The sequence below is a fragment of the Neophocaena asiaeorientalis genome, unplaced genomic scaffold (assembly GCF_003031525.2).
Source record: "Neophocaena asiaeorientalis asiaeorientalis breed wild unplaced genomic scaffold, Neophocaena_asiaeorientalis_V1.1 scaffold251, whole genome shotgun sequence".
NCBI lineage: Eukaryota > Metazoa > Chordata > Mammalia > Artiodactyla > Phocoenidae > Neophocaena > Neophocaena asiaeorientalis.
The window spans coordinates 6,472,923-6,489,645 of record NW_020173377.1 but is presented as its reverse complement, the minus strand read 5'-3'; the positions used below and the strand labels follow the sequence as shown (position 1 = coordinate 6,489,645).

Genomic DNA, 16,723 nt, shown 5'->3' with positions numbered 1-16,723 from the left:
TTTGGTGTCTGCAAGTCAATACTAGTTATTGAGCACCTTGCTACTGGGACAGAAATACTAAGAGGAATAAGGTGAGGCCCCGGCCCTCAGGCTGGTGGTCTGGTGGGTGAGGCTGGTGGGTTTGTGCACAGGTTGGACCATGAGAAGAGCTTTAGTGGAAGAAGGACAGTGAGTCCCAGCTGCCTGGGGAAAATGGCACCCAACCTTGCGGGATTCCTGCCCAGCTCTCCTTGGCTCTCAATTGCTCTGGGGCTGCCATCAGAATCTTCTAAGAAAGGGAACACAAAGTGGGGATGGAGGACATGGCTGGTATGAGGACTGAGAGTCTGCTTCTCTGGAGTGAGAGGGACTGTGGGGTCTGTCTGCCTCAGGCGGTGAGCAGAGTCCTCCCGCCCAAGGATCTATCTTGTTCCTCCACCTGTCAGAGGACACTGGGATTGGTTCAGACAAGCCACTGTGGGCCCTGGGACATGCCCCAAGTACTAGTCATTTGCACAGCAGGACAACACGTGGGTGGGGACCAGAGGCAGTGAAGAGTGCTTGACAAGAATCTGGTTGCGGTCTTCCACCATCAGAATTCAGTGAAGTTAAGCCACAGCACGATGGGGAGCTGCGGGAGGCACCACTCAAAGTACCTTAAGAGAAACAATTAGGAAGGAGAAACAACTCGAGGATTTGGGACCCTGCAAATTGAAGTGGCTCCAGAATGGGGGGCTTGGCCACAGCTCCCAGGTCATGCAGACCTGCCTGCCCCTTCTTCCTTCTATCTCCCTCATACCCCGCACTCCACCCCACCGGCCTCCTTCCATCATGCCCAGCTCCTTCCCTCACTGGGGCCTTTCCACTAGCTCTTCCCACTCTCTGGAATGCTCTCCTCCTCACCATTCCAGCCTCCCTAAAATGTCGCCTCCCCACTGTCCACCCTACCTCAGTTCCCAGTCCCTCCCTTGCGCCTTGCCCAGTCTTGCTTTCATCACAGTGTTCATTGCAGCTCTACATTTTCTTGTCTGTCTCCTTATTTTTTTGTCTGAACCCCATCTTGAAAGTAGGTTACCTGAGCACAGGGATACTGTCTCATTTACACTGGGAACAGTGCCAGGAACACAGTAGGTACTCAATAAATGTTGGTTAAATGAATAACATAGGCCAAAGAGGATCAAAACTGCATTTTTAGAGTTTATTTACAATACTGTGTTAGTTTTAGGTGTACAGCAAAGTGATTCAGTTATATATATAACATGGCTGAATACATGTACACATAAATCTATTCTTTTTCAGATTCTTTTCCATTATAAGTTATTATAAGATATTGAATGTAGTTCCATGTGCTATACAGTAAATCCTTATTGTTTATCCATTTTAAATATAGTAGGATGTATCTTTTAATCCCATACTCCTAATTTGTCCCCCCACCCCACCTCATTCTTTGGTAACCATAATTTTCTGTGTCTGTGAGTCTGTTTGTTATGTAAATAAGTCCATTTGTATTACTTTTTAGATTCCACATTTAACCCAACAATATTGGGTTGCCCAAAAAGCTCATTTGGGTTTTCTGTAACATCATAGGAAAAACACAAATGAACTTTTTGGCCAACCCAAATATAATACTGCTCCTTCCCTGTCTGACTTACTTCACTTAGTATGATAATCTCTAGGACCATCCATGTGGCTGCAAATGGCAACATTTCACTCTTTTTTTTTTTTTAATTTTTATTGGAGTACAGATGATTTGCAATGTTGTGTTACTTTCGGGTGTACAGCAAAGTGAATCAGTTATACATATACATATATCCACTCTTTTTTTTTTCTTAGATTCTTTTCCCATATAGGCCATCACAGACTATTGAGAAGAGTTCCCTGTGCTATACAGCAGGTTCTTATTAATTATCTATTTTATGTATAGTAGTGTGTATATGTCAATCCCAATCTCCCAGTTTATCCCTCCCACCCCCATCCCCTAGTAATCATAAGTTTGTTTTCTACATTTGTGACTCTACTTCTGTTTTGTATATAAGTTTGTTTGTACCCTTTTTCTTAGATTCCACATATAAGTGGTATCATATATTTGTCTTTCTGTGTCTGACTTACTTCACTCAGTATGACAATCTCTAGGTCCATCCATGTTCCTGCAAATGGTATTATTTCATTCTTTTTTTATGGCTGGGTAGTATTCCATTGTCCATATGTACCACATCTTCTTTATCCATTTCTCTGTTGATGGACATTTAGGTTGTTTCCATGTCTCAGCTGCTATAAATAGTGCTGCAGTGAACACTGGGGTGCATGTATCTTTTTGAATTGTGGTTTTCTACGGATGTACGCCCAGGAGTGGGATTGCTAGATCATATGGTATTTCTATATTTAGTTTTTTAAGGAACTGCCATACTGTTCTCCATAGTGGTTGTACCAATTTACATTCCCCACAACAGTGTAGGAGGGTTTCCTTTTCTCCACACCCTCTCCAGCATTTATTGTTTGTAGACTTTTTGATGGTGGCCACTCTGACCGGTGTGAAGTGATACCTCATTGTAGTTTTGATTTGCGTTTCTCTAAAAATTAGTGATGTTGAGCATCTTTTCATGTGCTTTTTGGCCATCTGTATATCTTTTTCGGAGAAATGTCTACTGAGATCTTCTGCCCATTTTATGATCAGGTTGTTTGTTTTTTTGACATAGAGCTGCATGAACTGTTTGTATATTTTGGAGACTAATACCTTGTTGGTTGCTTTGTTTGCAAATATTTTCTCCCATTCTGTGGGTTGTCTTTTTCATTTTGTTTATGGTTTCCTTTGCTGTGCAGAAGCTTTTAAGTTTAATTAGGTCCCATTTGTTTATTTTTGTTTTTATTGTCATTACTCCAGGAGGTGGATCAAAAATGATATTGCTGTGATTTCTGGCAAAGAGTGTTCTGCCTATGTTTTCCTCTAAGAGTTTGATAGTATCCAGCCTTACATTTAGCTCTTTGATCCATTTTGAGTTTATTTTTGTGTATGGTGTTATGTTCTAATTTCAATCTTTTCATGTAGCTGTCCAGTTTTCCCAGCAGCACTTGTTGAAGAGACTGTCTTTTCTCCACTGTATATTCTTGCCTCCTTTGAAGTAGATTTATTGACCATAGGTGCATGGGGCTTATTTCTGGGCTTTCTGTCCTGTTCCACTGATCTACATTTCTGGGGTTTTTGCCAGTACCATACAGTTTTGATAATTGTAGCTCTGTGGTATAGTCTGAAGTCAGGGAGTCTGATTCCTCCAGCTTCATTTTTCTTTCTCAGGATTGCTTAGGCTATTCAGGATCTTTTATGTTTCCATATAAATTAAAAATTTTTTTGTTCTAGTTCTCTGAAAAATGCCATTGGTAATTTGATAGGGATTGCACCAAATCTGTAGACTGCCTTGGGTAGTATAGTCATTTTGACAATATTGAGTCTTCCAATCCAAAAACACAGGATATCCTTCCATCTATTTGTGTCATCTTTGATTTCTTTCATCAATGTCATATAGTTTTCAGAGTACAGGTCTTTTGTCTCCTTAGGTAGCTTTATTCCTGGGTATTTTATTCTTTTTGATGTGATTGTAAATGGGATTGTTTCCTTAATTTCTCTTTCTGATCTTTTGTTGTTACTGTATAGGAATGCAAGAGATTTCTGTGTATTAATTTTGTACCCTGCAACTTTACCAAATTCATTGATGAGCTCAAATACTTTTCTGGTAGCATCTTTAGGATTTTCTAAATAGTAAATAGTATCATGTCATCTGCAAACAGTGGCAGTTGTATTTCTTCTTTTCCATTTTGGATTCCTTTTGTTTCTTTTTCTTCTCTGATTGCCACGGCTAGGACTTCCAAAACTATGTTGAATAAATGTGGTGACAGTGGACATCCTTGCCTTGTTCCTGACCTTAGAGGAAATGCTTTCAGCTTTCCACCAATGAGAATGATGTTAGCTGTGGGTCTGTCATATATGGCCTTTATTATGTTGAGGTAACTTCCCTCTATTCCAACTTTTTTTTTTATCATTAATGGGTGTTGAATTTTGTCAAAAGCTTTTTCTGCATCTATTGAGATGATCATACGGTTTTTATTCTTCAGTTTCTTAATGTGGTGTATGTACCACACTGATTGATTTTCAGATATTGAAGAATCCTTGCAACCCTGGGATAAATCCCACTTGATCATGGTGTATGATCCTTTTAATGTGTTGTTGGATTTGGTTTGCTAGTATTTTGTTGAGGATTCTTGAGTGTATGTTCATCAGTGATACCTTTGTGTGGTTTTGCTATCAGGGTGATGGTGGCCTCATAGAATGAGTTTGGGAGTGTTCCTCTGCAATTGTTTTGGAAGAGTTTTAGAAGGATAGGTGTTAACTATTCTCTAAATGTTTGATAGAATTGGCCTGTGATGAAGCCACCTGGTCCTGGATTTTGTTTGTTGGAAGTTTGTAAGTCACTGTTTCAAGTTCAGTACTTGTGATTGGTCTGTTCATATTTTCTATTTCTTCCTGGTTCAGTCTTGGAAGGTTGTACCTTTCTAAGAATTTGTCCATTTCTTCTAGGTTGTCCATTTTATTGGCATATAGTTGCTTGTAGTAGTCCCTTATGATCCTTTGTATTTCTGTGGTGTCAGTTGTAACTTCTCCTTATTGATTTCTATTTTATTGATTTGAGTCTTCTCCCTTTTTTTCTTGATGAGTCTGGCTGAAAGTTTATCAATTTTCTTTATCTTCTCAAAGAACCAGCTTTTGGTTTCATTGATCTTTTCTATTGTTTTCCTCATCTCTATTTCATTTATTTCCGCTCTGATGTTTATGATTTCTTTCCTTCTACTAACTTTGGGTTTTGTTTGTTCTTTCTTTAGTTGCTTTAGGTGTAAGGTTAGGTTGTTTGTTTGAGATTTTTCTTATTTCCTGAGGTAAGATTGTATTGATATAAACTTCCCTCTTAGAACTGATTTTGTTGCATCCCATAGGTTTTGGATCATCATGCTTTCATTTTCCTTTGTCTCTAGGTATTTTATTTCCTCTTTATTTCTTCAGTGATCCATTGGTTGTTTAGTAGCATGTTGTTTTGCCTCCATGTGTTTGTGTTTTTTACAGTTTTTCTTCCTGTAATTGATTTCTAATCTCAAAGCATTGTGGTTGGAAAAGATGCTTGATATGAGTTCAGTTTTCTTAAATTTACTGAGACTTGCTTTGTGGCCCAGCATGTGATCAGTCCTGGAGATCGTTCCATGTGCACTTGGGAAGAATGTGTATTCTTCACCTTTTGGATGGAATGTTCTATAAATATCAATTATGTCCATCTGGTCTAATGTGTCATTTAAGGCCTATGTGCCCTTATTGATTGTCTGGATGATCTGTTCATTGATGTAAGTGGGTTATTAAAGTCCCCCACTATTATTGTGTTACTGTCAATTTCTCCTTTTATGGCTGTTAGCACTTGCCTTATATATTGAGGTGCTCCTAAATTGGGTGCATATATGTTTACAAACATATTTGTATATGTTATATGTAGTGTCCTTCCTTGTCTCATGTAACAGTCTTTATTTTAAAGTCTGTTTTGTCTGATATGAGTGTTGCTACTCCAGTTCTCTTTTGATTTCCATTTGCATGGAATACCTTTTTCCATCCCCTCACTTTTAGTCTGTATGTGTCCCTAGATATGAAGTGGGTCTGTTGTAGACAGCATATACACAGGTTTTGTTTCTGTACCCATTCCGCTAGTCTGCGTCTTTTGGTTGGAGCATTTAATGCCTTTACATTTAAGGTAATTATCGATATGTATGTTCTTATAGCCATTTTGTTAAGTGTTCTGGATTTATTTTTGTAGGTCTTTTTTCTCTCCTTCCTCTTTTGTTCTCTTGTGATTTGATGACTATCTTTAGTGTTGTGTTTGGATTGCTTTTTCTTTTTTTGTGTGTGTATCTCTTGTAGATTTTTGGTTTGTGCTTACCATGAGCTTTTTTTTTTTTTTTTACCATGAGCTTTTGATATAGCACTCTCTCTCTCTCTCTCTCTCTCTATCTATATATATATATATATATAATTTCTCTGCTATCTCATTTTGTCAAACTTTCTGTGTTGGGGGTCTCCTTTCCAGTCTGCAGGATCGTAGTTCCTCTTGCTGCTGGTGTCTGGCCCCTGGTGTGTGAGGTTGGCACAGGGGCTTCCTGCAAGCTTCCTGGTAGGAGGGACTGGTGCCTGCCCACTGGTGGGTGGAGCTGGGTTTTGTCCCTCTTGTGGGCAGGACTGTGTCAAAGGGTATGTTTAGCGGTGCCTGTGAGCTCAGTACAACTTTAAGCAGCCTGTCTACTGATGGGTGGGGCTGTGTTACCCCCCTGCTGGTGGTTTGGCCTGAGGCATCCCAACACTGGAGCCTGCAGGCTGTTGGGTGAGGCCAGGTCTCAGTGCCAAAATGGCAACCTCTGGGAGAGCTCATGCTGATTAATATTCCTTTGGCCTCTGCCACCAGTGTCCTTGCCCCCACAGTGAGCCACAGCCAACCCCCGCCTCCCCAAGAGACACTCCAAGACCCACAGGTAGGTCTAGCCCAGGGGCCAGTGAAGTCACTGCTTTGTGCTGGGTCCCGGTGCACATAAAATCTTGTGTGCGCCCTCCGAGAGTGGAGTCTGTGTTTTCCCCAGTCCTGTGGAGCTCCTGCATTCAAGTCCTGTTGGCCTTCAAAGCCAAATGCTCTGGGGGCTCCTCCTCCCAATGCCAGACCCTCAGGCTGGGGAGCCTGACATGGGGCTCAGAACTCTCACTCCTGTGGGTGAACCTCTGAAATATAATTATTTTTCAGTTTGTGGGTTGCCCACCTGATAGGCATGGGATTTCATTATATCACAAAAGTGCCCCTTCTACTGTCTTATTGTGGCTTCTTCTTTGTCCTTGGATGTAACATATGTGTTTTGGTAGGTTCCAGTCTTTTTCGTCAATGGTTGTTCAGCAGTTTTTTGTGATTTTGGTGTTTTCATGAGAGGAGGTGAGCTCAAGTCCTTCTACTCCACCATCTTGTCTGGAATCGAGGGGCTGCTTTTAGTTTGGATGCTTGATGCCTCTTTCCTCCGTGTGTGCTGGCTGTTATCCCCTTGATATGGGGTGTATAGGTGAAGCGGCCCCATGTACACTCCCTGTACAGTGGAGGTGGTGATTGGCACCTGTGTGCAGGTCTCCCAGAGGTGTCAGTGGCCTGCATGCCCCTGGGACAGTAGGGGCAGCAGCTGGCACCCACTCCCATGTCTCCCAGCAGTAACGATGGCCCACACACTCCTGAGACAGCAGAGGCAGTGGTTGATGCCTCTTTGCCACCCATGCACACTCCCCAGACGGCAAGGGCAGTGACTAGTGCCTGCTTCTGGGTCTCCTAGCACCTGCTCCGGCTCTTCTAGTGGCGGTGGCAGCAGCCCGTGCCCTCCCAGGACAGCAGGAACAGTGACCAGAGCCCACTTGCAGGTCTCTTAGCAGCGGCCATGGCCACGCCCACCTCTGGAACCCACCACACGGGTGGTGGCAGCTTGCACCCACCTCCAGAGCTCAGGTAGGTAGTGTCCTGTTGCCTGAGTGATCACAGGGAAAGAAGCTCCTATGGCAGTCCTGCCCCTGTTCTCACATGCCCTCCAACATGATGACTTGCCTCTCTGGAGGGCCCAGGCTTCTTCCGAGTGCACCCTCAGTTCCCACACTCCAGCCTCTTCAGGCTGTCTCCATGCAGCCAACCTCAGTCCTCTCCCTGAGTCTGACCTCCAAAGCCCAAGCTTCAGCACCCAAACCCTGCCCACAGCAGCAGACAAGTGGCTCAGGCTGCGGGGTGCAGGGCAGTGATACTGACCATCTGTGCAGGTCACTCTCCATCTTGCCTTCCACAAACTGGTTGCTGTGCTCTCCTCTGAGGCTCCCCCTCCATCCAGGTTGATCTCCCCGCTGGTGAGGGGACTTCCCAGGGTGTGGGAACATTTCCTCATTCTCAGCTCCCTCCCTGGGGCACAGGTCCCATCCTGATTCCTTTCCCTCTTTTTTTTTTTCTTTCTTTTTTTCTTTTGTCCTACCTGGTTACATAGAGGTTTTCTTGCCCTTTTGGAAGTCAGAGATCTTCTGCCAGCATTCAGTAGATGTTCTGTGCGAATCATTCCGCTTCTAGATGTTGTTTTTTTTTTTTTCCGGTACGCGGGCCTCTCACTGCCGTGGCCTCTCCCGTTGCAGAACAGAGGCTCCGGACGCACAGGCTCAGCGGCCATGGCTCACGGGCCCAGCCGCTCCGCGGCATGCGGGATCCTCCCGGACCGGGGCATGAACCCGTGTCCCCTGCATCGGCAGGCGGATTCTCAACCACTGCGCCACCAGGGAAGCCCTTGTAGATGTATTTTTGATGTATCTGTGGGAATACATGAGCTCCACGTCCTACTCCTGTGCCACCTTGATTCTGCTTTTTTTTTGCCTCAGGAGACTAATCTAAGAAAATATTGCTACAATTTATGTCAGAGAACATTTTGTCTGTTTTTTTCTGTGAGTTTCTTGGTGTTTTATGGTGTCACGTCGTGTTTAAGTCTTTAAGCTTGAGTTTATTTTTGTGCATGGTGTGAGGGAGTGTTCTAACTTCATTGCTTTACGTGCGGCTGTCCAGCTATCCCAACACCACTTGCTGAAGAGACTGTCATCTCCGCATTGTATATTCTTGCCTCTTTTGTTGAAGATTAATTGTCCATAGGTGTGTGGGTTTATTTCTGGGCTCTCTATTCTGTTCCATTGATCCATATGTCTGTTTTTGTGCCAATACCATGCTGTTTTGATTATTGCAGCTTTGTAGTATTGGGAGAGTTATGCCTCCAGCTTTGTTCTTTTTCCTCGGGAGTGTTTTGGCAATTCTGGGTCTTTTGCTGTTTCATATACATTTTAGGATTATTTGTTCTTGTTCTGTGAAAAATGTCATGGGTAATTTGATATGGATCACATCAAATCTGTAGACTGCTGGACTTCCCTGGTGGTCCAGTGGTTAAGACTCTGCACTTTCACTGCAGGGGGCATGGGGTCAATCCCTGGTCAGGGAACTAAGATCCCTCATATGCAGTGCAGCTAAAAAATAGAAAAAAAAAAAAATCTGTAGATCGCTTTGGGTAGTATGGACATTTTAAGAATATTAATTCTAATCCAAGAGCATGGTACATATTTCCATTTCTTTGAATCATCTTGATTCCCTTTATTAATGTTTTATAGTTCTAAGCCTATAAGTCTTTCACCTCCTTGGTTAGGTTTGTTCCCAGGTCTCTTTTTATTTTATGTGATTTTAAATTAGATTTTTTTAATCTTTCCCTTTCTGATATTTCATTGTTAGTGTAAAGAAATTCAACAGGTTTCTGTATGTTAATCTTGTATCCTGTTACCTTGATGAATTCATTTATCAGTTCTAATAGTTTTGGTGTGGAGTATTTAGGGTTTTCTATATAGAGTATCATGTCATCTGCATATAATGACAATTTTATCTCTTCCCTTCTGATTTGAATACCTTTTATTTCTTTTTCTCATCACAGTGTCATGGCTAGAACTTCCAATACTGTGTTGAATAGAAGTGGTGAGAGTGGGCATCCTTCTCTTGTTCCAGAATTTAATGGGAAAGCTTTCAGCTTTTCACTGTTGAGTATTATATTGGCTGTGGGTTTGTCATAAATGGCTTTTATTATTGAGATATGTTCCCTCTATACCCACTTCGGCGAGAGTTTTTACCATGAATGGATGTTCAATTTTATCAAATGCTTTTTCTGCATCTATTGAAATGATCATATGGCTTTTGTCTTTCGTTGATATGGCGTACCACATTGATGGATTTGTGTATGTTGAACCATCCTTGTGACTCTGGAATGAATCCAGCTTGATAATGGTGTATGGTCCTTTTTATGTGTTGTTGAATTCAGTTTGCTAATATATTTATAGAAGCAAAATTGCATTTTTAATGCCTGCATTCATACTTGATGTATGTCCTGGGCCTAATCACTTCCCAGCCAACCAAGACTCTTCACGAGGCAGTAAAGGTGGGAAAAGGGCCAAGTTTAACTGGTAGATGCCAGCTTCCTTGCTAGAGGATTAAGAATGACAGCAAAAGCCAGAAAACACTTCCACATTTTCAGGTGAACACTGATCCTGAAATTAGGAGAATGCCTTTGTTATCTGTAAGTACCCATGTTGGCCTTCAGCATCTACACACGTTCTTTATTTTCAGACTCACACATTGACTCATTGAACCAAGATCTATGGAACACAGATTCTGCCAAGCACAGTGCTGCATGCTGGGGCCCTGCCCTCTGATCACATTGAGTCCAGCTCTCTCTGTAGGAAGAGTCCTACTTGCTGAGCATTGACTACATGCTTTCACAAATGTCATATCATCTGTGTTTCCTCTCAATCACCCTGTTCTCCACATTTGACAAACACAGAAACCAAGGCTCAGGGGTGTTAACTGGCTGCCAAAGGGGCTGGTGCCCAAGCCGAGCAGGGAATTACACGAGGACCGGCCTGGCCCAGAGCCGGTCAGCTTCTACTGCCCCGCTCTCTCCTGTGCAACGTCCTGTTGGCTCCTGTCTGATGTTCAGATGAAGTTCAGGGTAACGTGTAAATAACATGGATGGAGTTTCTGGCCCATAAGTGGATGCCCTGGACCTGACCCAGCATAGTTTCCCCTCCTTTTGCACTGAGAGCCATTTTCTCCTGAAGAGTTGAACACTGCAGCAGGAAGCCTGGCTCCCTCTCCATCAGGGAAATACCAGAATGCATTCTTGCTGACTCTCCCATTAGAAACAAGGGAAATGCCTCTACATGAGCTAGGTCGCTCAGAACAAAGCTTGGCGTGTTCTTATTCCTCAACAGTCTGACAAAATCAGTATTTATTTGTGCCTCCCCGGCATGTGGCCTGGACACGGTGTTCCACATCGGGGAAGTGGCCAAGTACCAAGTGCAATACCCGTTACTATAGTAACAGTTCCTTTTTATTGATACCAGAATAAACAGGAATGTGGAGCTGCCTCACTTGGTGGCACGTTTCATCCCCAGGGCTTTAGGAACCGCCCTTGGAGGCGGCCCTCCTTGCTAGTCTGGAACTCTGGTGGAGTGAGGACCCAGCAACACTGCGCTCGAGTTCCCTTCCCAATGGCACAGGCACAGCTGAGAAGTAAGACGGTTTCTTTTCTTTTCCACCTGCTGCTGAGCTGGGTGCAGTGCAGGGAGGAGGTGTGGGGGATGGAGGGCAGCCTCGGAGCACCAGGTGGGCTGTCAGGGGAGCAGAGCTCTTTGAGCCCAGGTACCTGTGCTATGTCCTCTCTCTGTAAAATGACTTGGTGGTGCCCCCTGGCACCCTGGGTTTGGGAAAAGGATAGGAGATGAAGTGCAGGGAGTGCCCAGATTCAGCCCACCATTCTGGTTGATCTCTTTCTTCTAAATGCTCAGATGACTCTGAATTCATGCATGATGTGACCTCACCTAAGTCTATTTTCATACAGTATAGCAGTTGTAATTCTCTTAAGAACTGATAGATAAAATGCCAGAGTGTTGCGGGTGGCACAGTGGAGAGAAAACTGGTCAAACAGCTTGGCTCAGACTCTAGAGCCTTTATTTGCCGGCTGTGGGATCTGGGAAAATTACATGACCCCTTGGAGCCTCAGCTTCTTCATCTGTAAAAAGGGGTCTCAAGAGTACCCATCTCCTCAGTCTATTGTAAGGATTTCATGAAATATGGCTGCAATGCTGAGCACAGTACGTGGCACATGGTGAGTGCACGGCAACGTGTTACCTGCTTGCCTTCCTGGTAGATTTGGCTTTAGCACTTTGCAGTGTGAGGCAAGGCTGGTATTGGGCCAAAAATCAGAGGTTATAGGATTGGGTGTGTCACTTTTTTGAACTGCTACCAAACCCAGTGGTTTCCCAGTTGTGAGCCAGCCCCAGTACCTGTGTCTCTGGTCAGCTTGGGTCCTGAGTGGCTCTTAGCTCTGTTGGTGCTAAGTCCTGCCGGGATCTCCCCCTGGAGGCATTTGCCAAGTGGAGTGGCTGGCATCATGCCACTGGTGGGCCAGCACGAATATCTGACCTACTGACACCGGTCCCTGGCTAGCTGCACAATACTCCCCACCAGCCTCGCTCGCGACCTTCCATGTCCAGCCTGGGACTCTGCTATGGAATTGACGTGAAATCCTGAATGCCCACCCAGACCTTCTCCCAAACTAGGAGGTCACAGTGGACCCAAGGCAACAGGTTCAGGAAGTTTGTCTCGAGTCAGTTTCTCATGGTGTGGGGAGGTTGCATCCCAGTGAACAAGCAGCTCTGACAGGGGCTTGTAGGCATTGGCCACAGGCAGCTGGAGATGTGGAGGAGGTTCCCAGATACCCCGTTCTTTGGTTGCTGGCCAGTGAAATACAAATGGGTACTTTCCCCACTGGGAGGAAAAAAGCAAGAAGGGTTAGGAAATCCTGTGGCCACGCTTGTCACTTTTACTGAATGCCTCTTTTCTTTGGTCAGTAGTTATTTTAAAAGGATCTCGTCTCCTCTGCCCCTCCACCCCATGAAATGTTGAACCAAGAAGATCCCTGGTTGTGTTCTAAACACAGCAGCTTGAACAGTAATAAGGAACAAGGGCAGGGGGAGGGAGGGCAGAGGAATGAAGACTTTGACCAACACCCTCGGGAGGAAACACCATCAGCTGGGCCCCCTCCTAACAAAAACCAGCCATGGGCAGACAGGCCTGTGGATTCTGGCTTAAACCCAAAGCAGCTGGGGCCCGGCTGGGGCTCCCCAGTGAGAGGGCGAGGAGTACTTCAGTTACCGCCCTCCATTTTCTCATCTGTATAATGGGCTCACACTGCCTCTTTATTGGGGTTTCTCAAGTGTGCAGAGAGTGAAAAGGGATGTAAACCTGCTTTGTTGACTGAAAGACGCATTGCACCTAGAAGACAGTGGAGTGGTAGAAAGAGCACTGAATCTGGGGTCTAAAGGTTCTAGCTTTGCCATTTATTTTGTGTATCTTTGGACAAGTATCTTGGCCTCTCTGAGCCTCAGTTTTCTCATTTAGAAAATGGGAATAATAAAACTACCACTGGCTGCCTCCTGGGGTGATTGTGAGATCCAGATGCAAGTGAGTGAGCCTTCATCAAATGCCAAGTGCTCAGCACAGGTCCCCTCAGGACAGGAGGAGTATCACTGCCAGGCACTGGGCTAACCATATCTTGCACATTATATCATTTCACCCTCCAAACAGCCCCGTGAATAGATTCTACCATTATTCCCACTGTAAAGGGGCTCAGAGAGGTTAAGCTATTTGCCCAATGTCACACAGCTAGGAAGGGGGTACCATGATGATCCAAACACAGTCTGGCGCCTCCAAAACATCTGCCTAAACCACTTTGCTTTACTGCCTCATGTGTCATTTGTTATAATTGATGCCATCAAAGACAAAACCAGAACCACCAGGGCAGGGGAAAGGCAGATGAAGGAGACACAAGCCTTAGCTTAGGGTCCCACAGCCATCCTCAGGATGAACTGGGACCTGGGTCTCCATCAGCACCACTTCCCTTCTGTCTCTCCTTATTGCTCTCCTGTGGCCAGCAGGGCGCCAGTGTTTCATTTCAAAGTTGCCACCCTAGCATTAGCCACATAGTTCATCAGCCCCAGTGGCCTGATGAACTCACCCTGGGAGAAATTAAGTGATCCTAGCTGAGCCTTGTCTGGCACTGGGCTGACATGTGTGGAGCCTCTGGGGAGGAGCTGTAGGACCTCCAGGGTCATCAGAAGAGCCATGTGCCTCTTGGCAATCTGTGTTTTCTTTGGAGAAATGTCTATTTATGTCTTCTGCCCATTTTTTGATTGGCTGGTTTGTTTTTCTGATATTGAGCTGCATGGGCTGTTTGTAAATTCTGGAGATTAATCCCTTGTCAGTTGCATCGTTTGCAAATGTTAGGGTCATCAGAAGAGCCATGTGCCTCTTGGCAATCTGTGTTTTCTTTGGAGAAATGTCTATTTATGTCTTCTGCCCATTTTTTGATTGGCTTGTTTGTTTTTCTGATATTGAGCTGCATGGGCTGTTTGTAAATTCTGGAGATTAATCCCTTGTCAGCTGCATCGTTTGCAAATGTTTTCTCCCATTCTGTGGGTTGTCTTTTCGTTTTGTTTATGGTTTGCTTTGTTGTGCAAAAGCTTTTAACTTTAATTAGGTCCCATTTGTTTGTTTTTGTTTTTATTGTCGTTACTCTAAAAGACGGATTGAAAAAGATATTGCTATGATTTATGTCAAAGAGTGTTCTGCCTATGTTTTCCTGTAAGAGTTATAGTATCTAGTCTTACCTTTAGGTCTTTAATGCATTTTGAGTTTATTTTTGTGTATGGTATTAGGGAGTATTCTAATTTCATTCTTTTACATGTAGCTGTCCGGTTTTCACAGCACTATTAATGTCTTTTCGCCATTGTAAATTCTTGCCTCCTTTGTTGTAGATTAGTTGACCATATGTATGTGGGTTTATTTCTGGGCTTTCTATCATGTTCCATTGATCTATATTTGTTTTTGTGCCAGTACCATGCTGTTTTAATTATTGTAGGCTTGTAGTATAGTCTGATCATGGAGTCTGATTCCTCCAGCTCAACTTTTCTTTCTCAGGATTTCTTAGGCTGTTCGGGGTGTTTTGTGTTTCGATATAAATTTTGGAATTTTTTGTCCCAGTTTGGTGAAAAATGCTATTGGTAATTTGATAGGGATTGCACTGAATTTGTAAATTGCCATGGGTGGGAATGTTAATTTCTCTTTCTGATCTTTTGTTGTTAGTGTACAGATGCAAGAGATTTCTGTGCATTAATTTTTTTTTTTTTTTTTTTTTGGTACACCGGCCTCCCACTGCTGTGGCCCCTCCCGTCGCAGAGCACAGGCTCCGGACGCGCAGGCCCAGCGGCCATGGCTCATGGGCCCAGCCGCCCCACGGCACATGGGATCCTCCCGGACCAGGGCACAAACCCACACCCCCCGCATCGGCAGGCACATTCCCAACCACTGTGCCACCAGGGAAGCCCTGTGCATTAATTTTGTATCCTGAAACTTTACTGAATTTATTGATGACCTCTAGTAGTTTTCTGGTAGCATCTTTAGGACTTTCTGTGTAGAGTCTCATGTCATCTTGCAAACAGTAACAGTTTTACTTCTTCTTTTCCAATTTGGATTCCTTTTATTTCTTTTTCTTTTCTGATTGCCAACAGCTAGGACTTCCAAAACTATGTTAACTAAAAGTGGTGAGAGTGGACATCCTTGTCTTGTTCCTGATCTTAGAGGAAATGCTTTGAGTTTTTCACCATTGAGAATGATGCTTGCTGTGGGTTTGTCATATATGGCCTTTATTATGTTGAGGGAGGTTCCCTCTGTGCCCACTTTCTAGAGAGATTTTTATCATAAATGGGTGTTGAATTTTGTCAAAAGCTTTTTCTGCGTCTATTGAGATGATCAGATGGTTTTTATTCTTCAGTTTGTTAATGTTGGTGTATCACACTGATTATTTTCAGATACTGAAGAATCCTTGCATCCCTGGGATAAATCCCACTTGATCATGGTGTATGAACCTTTTAATGTGTTACTGGATTCAGTTTGCTAGTATTTTGTTGAGGGTTTTTGCATCTATGTTCATCAGTGATATTGGCCTGTAATTTTCTTTTTTGGGGATATCTTTGGTTTTGGCATCAGAGTGATGGTGGCCTTGTAGAATGAGCTTGGGAGTGTTCCTTCCTCTGCAGCTTTCTGGAAGAGTTTCAGAAGGATAGGTGTTAGCTCTTCTCTAAATGTTTGATAGAACTCGCCTGTGAAGCCATCTGGTCCTAGACTTTTGTTTGTTGGAAGATTTTTAATCACAGTTTCAATTTCAGTACTTGTGATTGGTCTGTTCATATTTTCTATTTCTTCCTGGTTCAATCTTGGAAAGTTGTACCTTTCTAAGAATTTGTCCATTTCTTCTAAGTTGTCCATTTTGTTGGCATATAGTTGCTTGTAGTAGTCCCTTATGATCCTTTGTATTTCTGTGGTGTCAGTTGTAACTTCTCCTTATTGATTTCTAATTTTATTGATTTGAGTCTTCTCCCTTTTTTTCTTGATGAGTCTGGCTAAAGGTCTGTAAGTTTTGTTTATCTTCTCAAACAACCAGCTTTTAATTTCATTGATGTTTTCTATTGTTTTCTTCATCTCTATTTCATTCATTTCTGCTCTGATCCTTATGATTTCTTTCCTTCTACTAACTTTGGGTTTTGTTTGTTCTTCTTTCTTTAGTTGCATTAGGTGTAAGGTTAGGTTGTTTGAGATTTTTCCTGTTTCTTGAGGTAGGACTGTATTGCTATAAATGAGCACAGGCTCCGGACGCGCAGGCCCAGCGGCCATGGCTCATGGGCCCAGCCGCCCCACGGCACATGGGATCCTCCCGGACCAGGGCACAAACCCACACCCCCCGCATCGGCAGGCACATTCCCAACCACTGTGCCACCAGGGAAGCCCTGTGCATTAATTTTGTATCCTGAAACTTTACTGAATTTATTGATGACCTCTAGTAGTTTTCTGGTAGCATCTTTAGGACTTTCTGTGTAGAGTCTCATGTCATCTTGCAAACAGTAACAGTTTTACTTCTTCTTTTCCAATTTGGATTCCTTTTATTTCTTTTTCTTTTCTGATTGCCACAGCTAGGACTTCCAAAACTATGTTAACTAAAAGTGGCGAGAGTGGACATCCTTGTCTTG

The 16,723-nt window shown here is 43.6% G+C and overlaps 1 protein-coding gene across 3 annotated transcripts in view; it reads left to right on the top strand.

Moving 5' to 3' along the window:
• The window catches only part of FAM107A (family with sequence similarity 107 member A), an 81,172-nt gene that overhangs the window by 49,146 nt on the left and 15,303 nt on the right, over positions 1-16,723 (top strand). The window contains exon 1 of one of the 3 annotated variants that reach the window (XM_024746491.1): positions 11,044-11,150. The exons of the other annotated variants lie outside the window; for them this stretch is intronic. Coding sequence (XP_024602259.1) covers positions 11,129-11,150 — 22 coding nt within the window. The 5' untranslated portion in view covers positions 11,044-11,128. Of the gene's footprint in view, positions 1-11,043; positions 11,151-16,723 lie in introns of those variants that run through there. 3 annotated transcript variants of the gene reach the window in all.